Source organism: Sinohyriopsis cumingii, chromosome 14, assembly GCF_028554795.1.
Source record: "Sinohyriopsis cumingii isolate HCF-2022 chromosome 14, ASM2855479v2, whole genome shotgun sequence".
Taxonomy (NCBI): domain Eukaryota; kingdom Metazoa; phylum Mollusca; class Bivalvia; order Unionida; family Unionidae; genus Sinohyriopsis; species Sinohyriopsis cumingii.
The window spans coordinates 104,777,989-104,794,835 of record NC_142974.1 but is presented as its reverse complement, the minus strand read 5'-3'; the positions used below and the strand labels follow the sequence as shown (position 1 = coordinate 104,794,835).

Genomic DNA, 16,847 nt, shown 5'->3' with positions numbered 1-16,847 from the left:
CTCACACATTGCATAGTACATTATCATCATCCATGACTCACACATGGCATTGTACATTATCATCATCCATGACTCGCACATTGCATTGTACATTACCATCATCCATGACTCACACATTGCATAGTACATTATCATCATCCATGACTCGCACATTGCATTGTACATTATCATCATCCATGACTCACACATTGCATTGTACATTACCATCATCCATGACTCACACATTGCATAGTACATTACCATCATCCATGACTCACACATTGCATAGTACATTATCATCATCCATAACTCGCACATGGCATTGTACATTATCATCATCCATGACTCGTACATTGCATTGTACATTACCATCATCCATGACTCACACATTGCATAGTACATTACCATCATCCATGACTCACACATTGCATTGTACATTATCATCATCCATGACTCACACATTGCATAGTACATTACCATCATTCATGACTCACACATTGCATAGTACATTATCATCATCCATGACTCACACATTGCATTGTACATTATCATCATCCATGACTCGCATATTGCATAGTACATTACCATCATCCATGACTCACACATTGTATAGTACATTATCATCATCCATAACCCACACACTGCATAGTAAATTACCATTATCCATGATGCACACATTGCATTGTACATTACCATCAACCATAACTCACACTATGCATAGTAAATTACCAGTATCCATGACTCACACATTGCATATTACATTACCATCATCCATGACTCACTTATTTGCATATGTTACCATTATCCATGATACACACATTGCATAGTACATGACCATCATCCATGACTCACACATTGCATATTACATTACCATCATCCATAACTCACACTGTGCATAGTAAATTACCAGTATCCATGACTCACACATTGCATATTACATTACCATCATCCATGACTCACTTATTTGCATAAGTTACCATTATCCATGATACACACATTGCATAGAACATGACCATCATCCATGACTCACACATTGCATAGTACATTACCATTATCATTGATGCACACATTGCATAGTACATGACCATTATCCTTGATACACACATTGCATAGTACATGACCATCATCCATGACTCATTGCATAGTACATTACCATTATCTTGATGCACACATTGCATAGTACATGACCATTATCCTGGATGCACACATTGCATAGTACATTACCATTATCCATGACTCACACATTGCATAGGACATTGCCATCATCCATGACTCACACTCTGCATATAACATTACCATCATGATATGGTACTTGTAATGCACACTGTCCCTTCCAATATGCAGTCACGTTTACTGACCATGCTGGACTTTGCCAAGAAACTGGTGCAGTAGGTGGTGAGTGGGTTTTCAAGGTTTGATGCATAATAATTGGTCATTATAAAGACTAAAGCCAGAGAGGCAAAAGCCAGTATGCTTCATCCTGTGGTGTTTTTTTTTTTTAGCTGTTGTTTTTTACAATTATCAGTGGCGTATGGCAATATCATAATTAAACATTATTGATTTCATTATTCAGAAAGCCTTGACAAGGTCAAGCTGTTGCAGGCAATAAGATGGTGTGCTTCTTTGATTTATTACTTTATTAGCTCTTACATATTGATTTTTTATTTGTTGTTGAGACAAGAGATTATTAATAGTAATTTTTCCTGTTTTACCAATGGATTAACATCCTTAATCTTGAGAGTAGGCTCTTCCATATCAGCATAAGACTCTCATCATTGTCACCATAGCAACAGGAGGAAATGTATCTGTCACAGCATATACACTACAAAAAGAATGCTATTGTGGTGATTTTGTGGATGTACAGTTCACAGAAAGTAAGGAAAGGAAACATTTAGTATACATGTTTATTGCACTTGTGTTATATGCGCTTCTTTTGTGTTAAAATCAATTATAAGGAATTTTGAAGCAAATTTTTGTAAATGAAACAAACAGTAATGAAATGAGAATCCAAAGTGGTTGAGAGAAAATAACATTTTGTATCTAATTACTCAAAATATCTAGTGGTTGCTATTGAAGACATTGTCTCTGGATTCTTGTTGTAAGCATATAAATACAAGCATATAATAGGTTTTATTGTATTCAAAAATGTGATCAAGAAATATCCATATGTAATAATTTATTTTTTGTGAGAAATTACAGTCACATACTGAAACATGGATCTCCCACATATTTCTCTGATTTATCTTCAGTATCTGAGATTGTGCAGGTGATACTTGTGGAGCCAAACGTATGGAGTGGAGTGTACGACATTACAACTGTAGTAGTCATTATGATTCCAGTTGTCCACATACATCATTCATCATGGCTCACGTAACAAGGAAATAAAAAGAGAGAAGCCTGATTGTTACCTGTTGAAACTTAGACATTTTAATACAACCTATACGTTGATGTAGGAACCAGATGTTAGCATACCATAGTCACCGCATTATAAGACCATCTTTTCTACGTTGCAAATGTAGCAATACAGAAAAGTTACATTGCCCTGTTATGGATTAGGTAATAGTAACATGATGTACTATTTGATGTCAGGCAGGATAGGTAATTGTGGTCAGGGAGTGGAATTCTAGAGTTGGGGCTTTTTAAGAGATACCACTGTTAGTAGTACTTGTTAGTGCACTTCTAAGTCTTGTACTAGTATGCATACAGTACTTTTTTGTACTGATATTTATGAAGTGTAACATTTTGGGGATTATTTTTTTCTTCAAACCACAGCTTGAAAAGACTGTCTGAATTATTATCCTTATGTAAAGTGACTGGAGCATGTTACATATTGGCAAATTTAATTAAGTTCACAAAACTGTTTTTTGTTCGTTTGTAATACCATAAAAAATAGATGCATTCTCTCGGTCATTACTGGTTGTTTTCAAGTTTCAAACAAATATAATATTAAAATTTCTCTTCTGTAGGACAGTCAGTATACAGTATAACTGGATAGTCATGATCGATGTCTTGATAGAAAAGGAATATTGAGTACAACATCAACATCGATGGCAGATTCTCTAGATACAGGGCACAGATCATTAATGGAGCCATTCGGAACTACTGCTAAAAAGAAGAAAACGGCTCCAGATTGGGAGCGCTTTGGGCTGAGTCGAGAACACCATGAAAAAGAAACAACAGCAGCGAGTCAAAATGCCGAATCTGGTACTGATGGTTATCAACAATCAGACAACAAGAATGAACTTTTTAGAGAAGATCAGGTACATATTAAAAATGATTGCAATAATGTCAAAAAAAAGTCCACAGTAATATATTCAAATAAAGATTGGTCATTAATTATAACTGCATTTTGTTATGGATCCAAAAACTCCATTAATCTTGAAGTTGAACAAGTTAACATGCTGAAAGTTTTTTTTTCTTGTTATCATCATTTTTAATAAACCTGTCTGGTGTGTGTGTTTCTGGATTTTTACGGTAGCTTTGACAATATGGATCATATCGCTATGATATCTGCAGTGGCAGTTTATAGTGATGTCTTGCACTGGGACATAATGCCATTAGAAATGTGGCATTATGTCCCACCCAGCCACATTAACCTGACACCAGGCTGACCAGTCCTAAAACTAATTTCTTAATGCTGAGCACAGCTGTTAGTACCATTTTTATAAGTCTTTGGTATGAATCAGCCAGGGTTAGCTGTAACTGCTTAGGCACCAGGGAGAAGTAACCTGTCTTGTAGATGATTATTTGAAGAAGTTTCCAATTGACCAAAATTATATACATGTACTTGCTGGAAAATGACACTAATAATTTTGATGAATAGAATGGTTCTGAAAATGATTTTTTTTTGCTGTGAGGGTTCCTACAGCAGCAAGTTGGTCAAACATAACTGGATAGTTGTTTGAGGATGATACCTTGACTTCACAACTAATTTAATAGCGGTAATATATCACATGGTATCATTGCATTGCTATGTCTTTTCCAGATGCTAGTCCCCCCATCCAAGGCCATTATTTCCTCCTTCAACTAGTAATTGGATTTCTAGAATAAAAAAAACAAAAAATACAACATGATATCCAGTCTGATAACTTAGTCTACTTCTGACAGATATCTTCCTTTTTTCCTAATATTTACAGAGGTGGATCATATTTTGATTGTCAGAAGCGGACTATGGTAATATCATGTGAGATTTTTTTTATATAAGACCTCAAGTTATTAATTGGACAAGACGATGCCCTCAGACTGGTGACTGCCACAAGGGAAAAGAGATAGCAGTGCAATAATAGTAGTCAAATATTACCCCCACCACCGCCATCAGCATATTCATTTATTGTTTAATTTGCATATAAATGATGATGCATTGATATCACTTCTGGTAGTGACAACAGCTGTGTCAACATCAGTGTATTCTCCATCCTTCCAAGAATAGGGTTCTATCTCAGGGTCAAATTTATATGGCGTTAATTTCTTGTTTTCATGTAGCCCTGTGTATTATTTCATTTATTTTGAATATTACTTCTTACATTGCTACAATTGTGAATAGTTATATAAAATTCTTCTAAAATGCTGCATTAATTTCATACTAGTATTCCTTTTTGAGGCTAAGTTATTGTGAGATGTTTTTATGTTCTTGTTGAACATTGAGTGTCTACAGTCATTTTTGCACCAAGCTTATCTTTAGGATTCTAAGTAGTACGTGCTTGTACATGACCAATCACTCCTGGTGATAGTAATACCATGCTAAGATAATGATCCCAAAGTTGACATCATTAATTCAGTTAAAGCCACTATTGTCGGTACATAGTAAGAACAATTTATTTCAGACTCATAGTCCTTACTGTATGCATTGACCCAGTAATTCAGCATGACAAAGTCTGTAATTATGCGATCCCTCTGATTTGCTCACTCATATCTCTATCAAAACACAAGATAATATAATTCATAGAGTGTGTAGTTACATGTGTGTGATTTAGATTTTTAATGTAGCTTTAACAATTTTCAGTCATATCATTACAGTGTCTGCAGTGTGGCAGTTTATAGTGATGTCTAGCACTGGGGCAACATGCCGCAGGCATGTAGCATCATATCCCAGCTATTTATTTATCATGAAACCAGGCCGACCAGTCCTAACAATAACTTCTTAATGCTGAGCACAAAGCAAGGCACAGTGTTAGTACAGTTGTTGTAAGCCTTTGATATGACTTGGTGGGGGTTCAAACCTGCAACCTCCTGCATCTAAGGCAGACATTCTAACCACTTAGGGTAAATCAGTGAGAACCTTGATGCAATGTGCAGGTGTTGTAATGAAGCCCCATGGTTACTTGCCCAATCATCAGTATATAGAGCACATGTTTACAGAAGAATTTGACAGTTATTTTTGTAGTTTATTTTACACATTTCATGACACAAGTAACAATTAATATCAACATGCACCCTTTCAGGTTTTAATTTCCTAAATAGTGTAAGGGTACATACAGCCCAGAGGAAATGCAGTAGCAGCGTTATGATTCTTTGTTGATGACAAGATGTGTAATTAATTGAATCAGTAACTGTATTGAACTATAATTATTTTGGAAGAATAGGACTGTATCAGTAATGTGTTTATTTTAGGTAGTGCCATTACACCATGGAAACATTTTTATTTTTTGTTGTGTGTGATTTGGTTATGTAACATAGCTTTAACAGTTTTTCAGTCATATCACTACAGTGTCTGCACTGTGCAGTTTATGTTGATGTCTAGCACTGAGGTATCATGCTGCAGACAAGTAGCATCATGTCCCACCCAATCACATTATCATGACACCAGGCTGACCAGTCTTAACAGTAGCCTCTTAATGCTGAATGCTGAATGCCAAGTAAGGCAGCTACTAGTACCATTTTTAAAGGTTAATTGTATGACTTGGTTGGGGTTTAAACCTGTGACCTACCACATCTGAGGTAGAAGCTCTAACCACTTAGGCAAAGGGGGTGGTCTTTTATTTTTGGTGTGTGTATGAGATTTGGATTTTTAACTTAGCATTAACAATTTTTCAGTCATTGCTACAAGCTGTTAGTACCATTTTTATAAGTCTTTGGTATGACTCGGCCAGGCTTCGAACCCATGACCTCTCACATCTGAAGCGGATGTTATAACCACATAGCCACCTGAGTGGTCTATTTTTGTTGTGAGATTGAAATGTTTTGCTGATTTGGGCAACAGTAAAGTGCATATGGTTGATGGTCAAGTTTAGTGAAATGCAAACAAGAGAAAATGAAATCTTCAGTAAAAACACTGTTGCCAGCATAAGCAGAAAAACCAAGCCATAAGCAAGTAAGGCATAAGTTTCTGCAAATCGAACCTCCATCCATTATTGTTGTTGTTGTAGGGTTTAACGCCATTTTTCAGCACACGATAGGCTACACATGGCAGCCAGTATTAAAGGTGGAGGAGGAGCCCAGGAAATCCCTGGAAAGAACCACCGACCCTCGAGAAGCTACTGGCAAGCTTTCTCACATACCCATATTGGCCAAATCCGAGACTCGAACCCACACAGACAGAGGTGAGATGGCAGTGATCCGTAATGGAGAGCGCTTTAGACCACTCTGCCACTCTGGGCCCCCATCCATTATTGAAGAATAGCATAATGACTCTTAGGATGGTTAGCTTTTAAATAACTTAAATATATGATAATCAAGTAATACCGTGCTAAGGCAATGATCCCAAAGTTGTCATCAACCTGGCCATTTGCCTCAAATGCCCAACAAGCTGCCTGTTTGCCTATAAATAAAGTGATGATCACCCATTTTCCAGTGATGGAGTTACTGTAGTTGACTATTCATAAGCATTGGTGTGTGTTAGGGTTTTCATTGACATAGTCAATAAAGAATGAATAACAATTATCTCAGTGATACAGCTTTGGACAAGTATCAAATATAGATTTACAGGAGATGATAATGTATAGATAAATGTAAATATATACTTAAAAAACATTCTGCATAAAGTAAGATCTTCCATCATTCAAGAGCATGGTAATAGATAGTTGAATTTAGATTAATCTGATTGCATCTTGAAACTTTTTTTCTTCAGAATCTGTCACAGAAGCCATGGTGGAAGGCCAACTTTTTCATCAGCGAGCCAGTTCTGTTCGGTACATGGGATGGCGTCTTCACTTCCTGTGTCATCAACCTGATCAGCGTCATTATCTTCCTCAGGATGGGATGGATAGTGGTCAGTATTACATCCATCAAAACAAACACACTGAGTTGGTATTCTTGAAGTTTTTTGTATGACAAAAAAAACCTAAAGTTCAAGCTCAGTCTCCATTCTTTAGACAGTCTGTAACTTTAATTGACTTATCACCACAGCAGAAATAACCACACGCTACCTGTTAACATACCACATCAAATCAACGTACTTTATGTTGGCACGTAAAAAATGTGAAGTAGCTTGAATAGTTTAGCACATACCTAAACTTTCATGACAAATGGTTGGAAAATGTTGAAGTTGTGATAATTTGAAATTGTATATAAAATGAAGTGGCAGTCTGGTAGTAGATGGACGTTAGGCCTGAAAGCCTAACAAGATGCCCATTCACCTGAATGCCTGAAAGTCTGAAAAGCTGTCCATTTGCCTGAATGCCCCCAAAAATGCCCTTTTGCTTGAATGCCTAACAAGCTGCTCATTTGGCTGAATGCCCATCAAGTGGCCATTTGCCTCAAATGCCCAACAAGCTGCCTGTTTGCCTATAAATCAAGTGATGATCACCTATTTTCCAGTGATAGAGTTACTGTTGTTGACTATTCATAAGCATTGGTGTGTGTTAGGGTTTTCATTGACATAGTCAATAAAGAATGAATAACAATTATCTCAATGATACAACTTTGGACAAGTATCAAATATAGTACCAGATTTTTTACAAATAGAATTACACCTGTCCCTCGATAACTCGCACACAACGGGGTCCACAAACATAGACCGCACTTTAAGTGAGGCGCGAGTTACCGAGGGACGTCCAAAAATTGAAAAAAATCGCTTTGACATCGAGGAAACTGTGGGGGGCGGGTGGCGTTAGGGAACTGGGCTATTTAATGACTGAATCCTCATTTTACAATCACATCGATAATAATTTTTAATAATGCGCTTTTTCTAATGAAGTTGTTCGTTATTCTGTTTAAATAACATTTTTTTTTTTCTCAAAATACCAACATATGAAAGATCGTTCCAACTGGTTTGAACAACCATCACGTGTATGCAAAAAATCTGTGAATTACATCACTGCTTTTTGTTTTTCTTGATGAGTATGGTTCCCGTAGTGGTATTTAATAGAATCTTGCCAAATCGGTAGTCCACAATTTGGGAACTAGACTACCTGTTGATACACCAACAAACAAGATTCCTTTTTTTCAAAAACACGTTACATTTATTTCGTGACAGGTCTACGTCGAAACTCAATTATTTATTGTTCAATTAGTACAATGTTAACGTCGTGATTTCATTGGAAGTAATAATGAAATTTCTTATCATCCGTGAGGATATCTTTAAATGCCAGTTCAAGAATTCTCTGAAACTCGCTTGCCCACAGTGGTCTGTATTTGTGAAATCAAGCTCTTTATTTTACAAAGTATTTTTTTCGCTTTGCTGCCTTGTTATCTTTAATCACAGTTATGAAAGAGTTGGTTAATTTAAGGTAGTTTCTGTTACATACACATTAACATTTATTACAGTGTTTGATTGATCAAATGAAGTGAGTTCACCCGACATACGACCGAGGCTGCTAGATTTTAAGTTAGTCCTATTTTTGTGCCTTTTAACTTTTCTTTTATTCCACCTCCATTTTTTTATTCAAAAGACATAATTAACATGATAATATTAAGGAGGCTAGCTTTTAATTCAGTGCAACAATACAACAAATACTTCCGCAAGTCAGTTATCAAAACACGGTCGGCACTTAATTAGGTTCTCACAGAAACACTCGCGGACATAGCTTTTACGGTAGATTGACGCATTTTACATTTAATTACAAGAGGACGCATTGCACTTATGACGATTACACTTTAAAGGAACTAAAAGATGGAACTAGAACACAAATTTCAGTTGATAAAAAATTATTTAATTTCTATTTATTTGTTAAAGTACTGCCTCCACTCAGCGTAAGTGACATTTTCATTGATCAAAATTTCCTTACATATCGTTAATTGCGGTGTACTAAGAATGTTGTTTGGAAAGAAAATGTAAAAAATTGTATGAGTTATTTTTAAATTTGATATTTCATAGTGTTGATTAAAATTTTCCAGGTCCTATCTACTGTTTTCAACGATAAAACGAGCGATACATCAAAGTTTCCGTTACCAATTTTGATCGCAATTTTCTTCAAGTTCAACAAATAGGGATACATTTTTGGGGTATTTTCGGGTTTAAAAAATGGGATCCACTCCTGACACCACGTTATAAGGGGGTTCGCGAGTTATCAGGGCGCGAGTTATCGAGGGAGTGGTGTATACTTAAACAGTCACAGGCTTGACCTTACTAGGCTATGGTATGAATTATAATCTTCAGATTTACCTTAAGATGACATGAAGTTTTGGTATAGCCCTGTGTCTGCTGATATTTTATGGTATGGCCCTGTGTTGTTATTTTATGGTATGGCCCTGTGTTGTTACTTTATGTAAGGCCTGTGTTGTTATTTTATGGTAATGCCAGGTGTTGTTATTTTATGGAATGGCCCTGCATCGTTATTTTATGGTAGGGTCCTTTCTTGTTATTTTATGGTATTGGCCCTGTGTTATTTTATGGTAAGGTTCTGTGTTATTTTATCGTAAGGCCTTATGTTATTTTATAGTGGTTAGCATGTTGGACTAAGGACTGAATGGGTGCAGGTTCAAATCCTACCATGGGACCAGCCTGGATCAGCTACCATCATAGTGTGTCCCTGGGCAAGATTTGCTGTGCCATAAAACGCCATAAAACTCACACCAAATTGCCTAATAATAAAGGACCAAACCTACACATATCAACATGTTATTTGGACTGGGGTGCCATGAAGTATTTATATTATGAAGTACGTCTTGCATTATTTAAATGACTGTATTGAGACAAATGTCAATACATCCATTTTAGTTATTCATTGATTATTTCTCCATGTTTGAAATATACTACGAGTGTTTATTTGTACAAATGTACATTATGCAAATGTACCTTGCACAAATGTACCTTATACAAATGTACCTCATACAAATGTACCTTATACCAATACACCTTGTATGAATGTACGTTATACAAATTTGCATTGTATGAGTGTACCTCATCACCATAGTCAGCTACACCCAATCTGATTAAAATCAGATCTCCACTGTTATACATGAAGATCTAACAACAACTGCCTAGGGGTCATATTCTGGTGATGTATGTTATTGCCATAATTGCTAATTTTATCAACCAATCAGATGAAGTCTTATGTCTTTGCATTTGGAGTCTGAGCAGCATGGATAAAAAGCATGAATGTGTACTGAACAAATTGATTCACTTTCAAATGTTTGAAAGCTGCATTTCCACTGGCTAATTAAAAGGTTATTAGAACATGACCCATTAGAGGTCGCAATCGGATCTTCAGGTAAGAGAGTGGAGGTCTAATTTTAATTAGATTGAGTTAGACCCTTCTTCTACAAAATTTTACTCCCTAACTTGGTGTAAAAACTGGGAGACACATTTCTCGAATTGTCTAGTTTTGTTGGGGTTTATTGGGGTGGGGGGTTGTCCCTAAATTTATTCTTCGTTCTTCTTTTGCTAAAGGATTTTTTTTCTCAGGAAAATGCAGGCAATGGTTTAACCATTCTTGTCTTGCTAAAGGTAACATTTTGATTTTCAGGGAAATGCAGGTATTGGTTTAATCTTTCTTGTCTTGCTAAAGGGAAGATTTCCATTTTTCAGGGAAATGCAGGTATTGGTTTAACCATTCTGACAATTGTCATGTCAGTGTTTGTGGTCCTGGTGGTGGCACTTAGTGGTATTGGAGTCTGCGAGAGATGTCGCATGGAGGGTGGAGGTGCCTATTTCCTCATTTCACATGTTCTGGGGGCCAGAATTGGGGGCAGTGTAGGAATTGTTTATTGCTTTGCTCAGGTAAGTCTGTTGCTCAGCCAGCAGTGGCAGATGGTTAGACTAATAGAATCTATGTTGAGGCTGACAACAACTCAAGGAAATCTTAGTGATGGGGTTACAATTTTTGTTGTAGCCAAGGTGTTGCCAAACAAATAAAAAATAATGTAATTATAATAATAATAATAATAATAAAGACTTTATTTAGAGAAGGTAACTCAGTTAGTTACAGAACTAATCTATCTTGAGGCCTTCTATCTGTTATGTACAATATATACAGTATATACAACATGATGTGAAGAATCTGGATTGACACTAGGTAATTAATTGATTTTAAAAGTCAAAGTATCATGCCTGGAGCATGTGCACAGGCATCTGTGAACACATAAACATATATAAAATATAAAATATCAACCTGCATTGAACAATTCAACTTGTAACTGCACGACTGTGATTTCCCTGCTATGTTGCCAATCCAGCACCAATTATTTTTCTCACCTATTTGTTTATTATTGTATTTTATGAATGATTTACACAGTAGTAAGAAATTACTTCAATTCCAGCATGAATGCTAATTTGTACTTGTTGAAGTTCATTGGATGTAATTTAAATCTCAAGCTGTGGATTGTCAGTTATATATCTCATGCACATATGCTTCTTACAAGCAGTCGAAGACAATGACCTGAAATAACTAAACTGAGACAAGAAAAGTAAGAATCACAGTAATGTGAGATATTTGTCATATGGGTGAGATATAGTTTTCAGCAGCAAGGGCAGTGACAGTATTTAGCAGTTGCAAGAGTTTGTGTTTAAGTTGTGTACAATTTTATAACATACATTTATAATGTGAAATGCAGGTGCTCTGTTGTTTAAAATGTTATAACATGCATATATAATGTGATTTGAAGGTGCTATACAGAATTGTTTGATGGGATGGTTGGGTGCTTTACTGCAGGTAACACTCAAAAGCCATTTAATGTTGAGGCAACCTGAGTAAAGTCCCTTGGAGACTGGATTAATGTGATTGTAGAATTTGAACCCACACTCATCTAACTATATGTCTGGAACACTGGCCTATGAATGTTCATAGCTCATGTTACCAGTGTTGGATAAAAGCAAGAAACACTTGCATTTGTAATAAAATGGTTGGAAGAATTGCATTTGTAATTAAATAGTGTGATAACTTATTTTTTTGATGATTTTAGAATGTTAATGGTGGTTTTACTATCACAGTTAGGACTTACCAACAAGATAACAGAACCAGTCATAGTGATAGTAATTTTGCAATAGTCAAACATCATTACAACAGTGCATTCAGGTCTTCAGATGTAAGATAATTATCCAGTATATACCACATTGCACAATATTTTCCTGAGGAATGGTTAAAAATGTTTTATTCTGTGGCGCTGCAAAAAACAGAGTGGTTCAGCATTACAATGGAGTTTAAATTTGCTGCTGCAAATTTTGATATTTAACAAGTGAAATCACATGAGTAGATGTTTAAAACTAAATTTTTCCATTCACTCTGATGTTTAAGTTATTTTATATTGTTTTCGAATGTTTGAAATTTTCAACTAGTTCACTTCTTTTGAAGCTTGGAAATGCCTCCATTGTGTTTATATCTACAAAGTGTATTTATTTATTAATAGTAATTTTAAATGCTAATTTTGTAAATTTATACTGTAAAATGTTCATTGGGGATACAGTTTTGTTAAATGTAACCATTATTGATATACTCCATAATCTACAGTCATATCACTTCATTGTAAGCATTTGTAGATCAATAGTAAACACTTGTACATGAGTTACAAGTAGGCACTTGTACATGAGTTGATAGTAAGCACTTGTACATCAGTTAATATTAGGCACTTTCACATCAGTTAATAATAAGCACTTTCACATCAGTTAATAGCAAGCACTTTCACATCAGTTAATAGTAGGCACTTTCACATCAGTTAATACTAGGCACTTTCACATCAGTTAATAATAAGCACTTTCACATTAGTTAATAATAAGCACTTTCACATCAGTTAATAGCAAGCACTTTCACATCAGTTAATACTAGGCACTTTCACATCAGTTAATACTAGGCACTTTCACATCAGTTAATAATAAGCACTTATACATCAGTTAATAGTAAGCACTTTTATTATTGCAGTTAATACTAGGCACTTTCACATCAGTTAATACTAGGTACGTGTACATCATTGATTCAGTTAATACTAGGCGCTTGTACATCAGTGAATACTAGGTGCTTGTACATCAGTTAATACTAGGCACTTGTACATCAGTTAATACTAGGCATTTGCACATTAGTTAATACTAGGCACTTGTACATCATTTAATACTAGGCACTTGTACATCAGTTAATACTAGGCATTTGTACATCAGTTAATACTAGGCATTTGTACATCAGTTAATACTAGGCACTTGTACATCAGTGAATACTAGTGCTTGTACATCAGTTAATACTAGGCATTTGCACATCAGTTAATACTATTCACTTGTACATCATTTAATACTAGGCACTTGTACATCATTTAATACAAGGCACTTGTACATCATTTAATACTAGGCACTTGTACATCATTTAATACTAGGCACTTATACGTCAGTTAATACTAGGCACTTGGACATCAGTTAATAATAAGCACTTGTCAGCGGTGAAAAGAAAGTCAACTCTGTATGAGCTCCTCATGTATCTTTTATGCTGAGAGTAAATATCTTGTATACAGAAAGTGAATATATTGTATGGTAGGAGTGAGTATCTAGTATGCTGAGAGTAAATATCTTGCATACTGAGAGTAGATATCTTGGGTACTGTGAGTGAATATATTGTATGTTGAGAGTAAATATCTTGTGTACTGTGAGTGAGTATATTGTATGCTGAGAGTAAATATCTTGTGTACTGTGAGTGAATATATTGTATCATGAGAGTGAATATCTTCGAATTAATCAAAAGTTTTATTTACAGTTGAATTTGCTTGTTTCTCTCTTTTTTGATGCCATAACATTTATGTAATGAAACACATCCGTTATCACATTAGATTGTTTTTATACTTGTATTGAATGATAAATAGGAAGACACTTTAAAATGGAAGACACTTTACAATGGAAGACTCCATATTTCTGTAGTAAAATCTTACAGGACAAAGTAATATAAAAATTATATTGCTATGAAAAGTGGATCCCAAAAATGGAAGACACCCATTTACAGGGAAGGTAAGTATGACTGGAATTAAAAGCTATCAGGCTGGTCAACTTTGGACACAAAGAACAAGTTTGATATACCGTTCATCACCGTCTGATACTAATAATGGCAAATCGATGTGATAAATTTATATTGTAGGCTGTGAGTTGCTCCCTGTCGGTTATGGGGTTTGGTGAATCAGTGATGGTTTTGATACATCATGAGAACCCCTGGATTGCAAAAGGAGTGGCTGTGGCTCTAGTGCTTCTTCTGTTAGGTTTGTATACGGTGCTTTTTGCAAAAAAGTCTTTCATTTTGATGTCTGATAACATCGATAATTTATTCTGTTTCTAAAAACAAAAGGGAAGAAACTTGGCCCAGCAGTGAAAATAGAAGTTATAATAATGTAAATGACGTAAAATTTTATGTAATAAATTGTTAGGCAAATTGTTTTATCTGTATAAAGTGACTTATTGAATGAAAAACATACATTACTTGCCTAGTGTTTTGTATTTGACATATATATATATTGGCCAGAAAATGCAGATATACATGTGTTAGAGCTGTTGTGTGTGAGTGCTTTCAAAGAGAATTAACTACAATGTCAGTAATTTCCAATTACTGAACTCTGCTATGCATAATTACTGTATATTAAATATAATTGAAAGTTTATGAATGAATTATGATTTGACAGAATTTAAGGCAGCAAATGCATGTGGTTTAGTATTACTAGTAGTAATACATGCATGAATGTCAGTCATAAGCAGTGACAGTAATAGGCTCCATAGGGGCATGTGCTGTATGATTGTCAGTCATAAGCACTGACAGTAATAGGCTCCATAGGGGCATGTGTTGTATGATTGTCAGTCAGAAGCAATGACAGTAATAGGCTCCATAGAGGCATGTGCTGTATGATTGTCAGTCATGAGGAATGACAGTGATAGGCTCCATAGGGGCATGTGCTGTATGATTGTCAATCATAAGCAGTGACAGTAATAGGCTCCATTGGGGCATGTGCTGTATGATTGTCAGTCAGAAGCAATGACAGTAATAGGCTCCATAGAGGCATGTGCTGTATGATTGTCAGTCATAAGCACTGACAGTAATAGGCTCCATAGGGGCATGTGTTGTATGATTGTCAGTCAGAAGCAATGACAGTAATAGGATTCATAGGGGCATGTGCTGTATGATTGCCAGTCATAAGCAATGACAGTAATAGGATCCATAGGGGTATGTGCTGTATGATTGTCAGTCATAAGCACTGACAGTAATAGGCTCCATAGGGGCATGTGTTGTATGATTGTCAGTCATGAGGAATGACAGTAATAGGCTCCATAGGGGCATGTGCTGTATGATTGTCAGTCGTAAGCAATGACAGTAATAGGATCCGTAGGGGCATGAGTTGTACTGAGGAAGGCTACATGCTACAACCAAATAACAGTATATAACCATTATGAAGTCTGATTAATTAATATGTTGAGATTCTAATTATATAATTAATTAATTCTTATTAGTTGTTGCTCTTTTTCTTTTATTTTGTTTCAGTCTATTTTGTTATTTGAAGTTCACTATTCAAGTGATAACTGGTTATTGAGATCGTGAGCAATCATTTTTGTTTTTGTTGGTTATAATGTCATTTTGAACACAATATTAGTTATGTCATATGACGAAAATGTGAGCTAATTGCCTTTCCTAAGGACACACCGAGAAAGGGATGGCTTAAGGTAGATATCAAACCTGAGACCCTTGGATTAAAAGTCTGATACTCTGTCAACTGAGCTTCCATAGCTCCCAAACAGAACAGTAAATACCCTTATTCCATCATACATAATACTGACAACAGGAGTAATTTTTTTATTGCATTTTAAGATTTCTTTAAATTTATTAATCTGTATAAACTGTATGTTATGACTCATAAAATAATAACAGAAATAGGCAAAACCAACATGTTTTTTTAAAACTTAACAAACAATTTAATTACCAATGTTATAAATGAAAATGTGAGAGGAACTTACAATATTATGAAGTGTCCCCAAAATCTAGTTAAGTTCTATGAATGTCCCAAAAAAAGAAATCTTCCGTATAAATTTCAAGAGTCTGGAAAAGTACTTTTCATCCAAGATTTGTGATATTGTCAAGATGGCAGTGTCCAGAACTATTTGAATAATTCACAATAGTTTCAGAATAATATTATAGTCCAATGAGCACTTTCTTTTGTCCACTGAACAGTCTAAGAAATGTTTTTCCTCGAATAATATCTAACTACATGTACTACATAACACATGTCTGTAGACTACAACAGGAACACAAGAAATGAGGATGATTCCAAAATAGGAATGAATCTGATTGGTCATTTCTTGACTCATATATGCCATCAATTACGACTATATTTCACAATATAACCCATGTGACATACCATACTATTCATTTTATCTCAAAACTGACTATTTTCATGTGACTAAGACCAACCAATGGGAAATTAATGGATTATTCTAGGATTGTCTAAACCCCATCAAACAATAAGAAATTAATCCAAAGGCACAATTAAGTCATATTATTATAATTATTATTAGCAATTGTCAGCATGATAGTTAAGCATCTGTT

The 16,847-nt window shown here is 35.3% G+C and overlaps 1 protein-coding gene across 1 annotated transcript in view; it reads left to right on the top strand.

The window, feature by feature from the left end:
- The first annotated feature begins 2,949 nt into the window (after positions 1 to 2,949).
- The window catches only part of LOC149784542 (solute carrier family 12 member 8-like), a 55,105-nt gene continuing 41,207 nt past the window's right edge, over positions 2,950 to 16,847 (top strand). The window contains exons 1-4 of the mRNA XM_089932629.1: positions 2,950 to 3,239; positions 7,046 to 7,186; positions 10,886 to 11,077; positions 14,403 to 14,520. Of these exons, the coding sequence (XP_089788755.1) occupies positions 3,027 to 3,239; positions 7,046 to 7,186; positions 10,886 to 11,077; positions 14,403 to 14,520 (664 nt within the window). The 5' untranslated portion in view covers positions 2,950 to 3,026. The remainder of the gene's footprint in view (positions 3,240 to 7,045; positions 7,187 to 10,885; positions 11,078 to 14,402; positions 14,521 to 16,847) is intronic.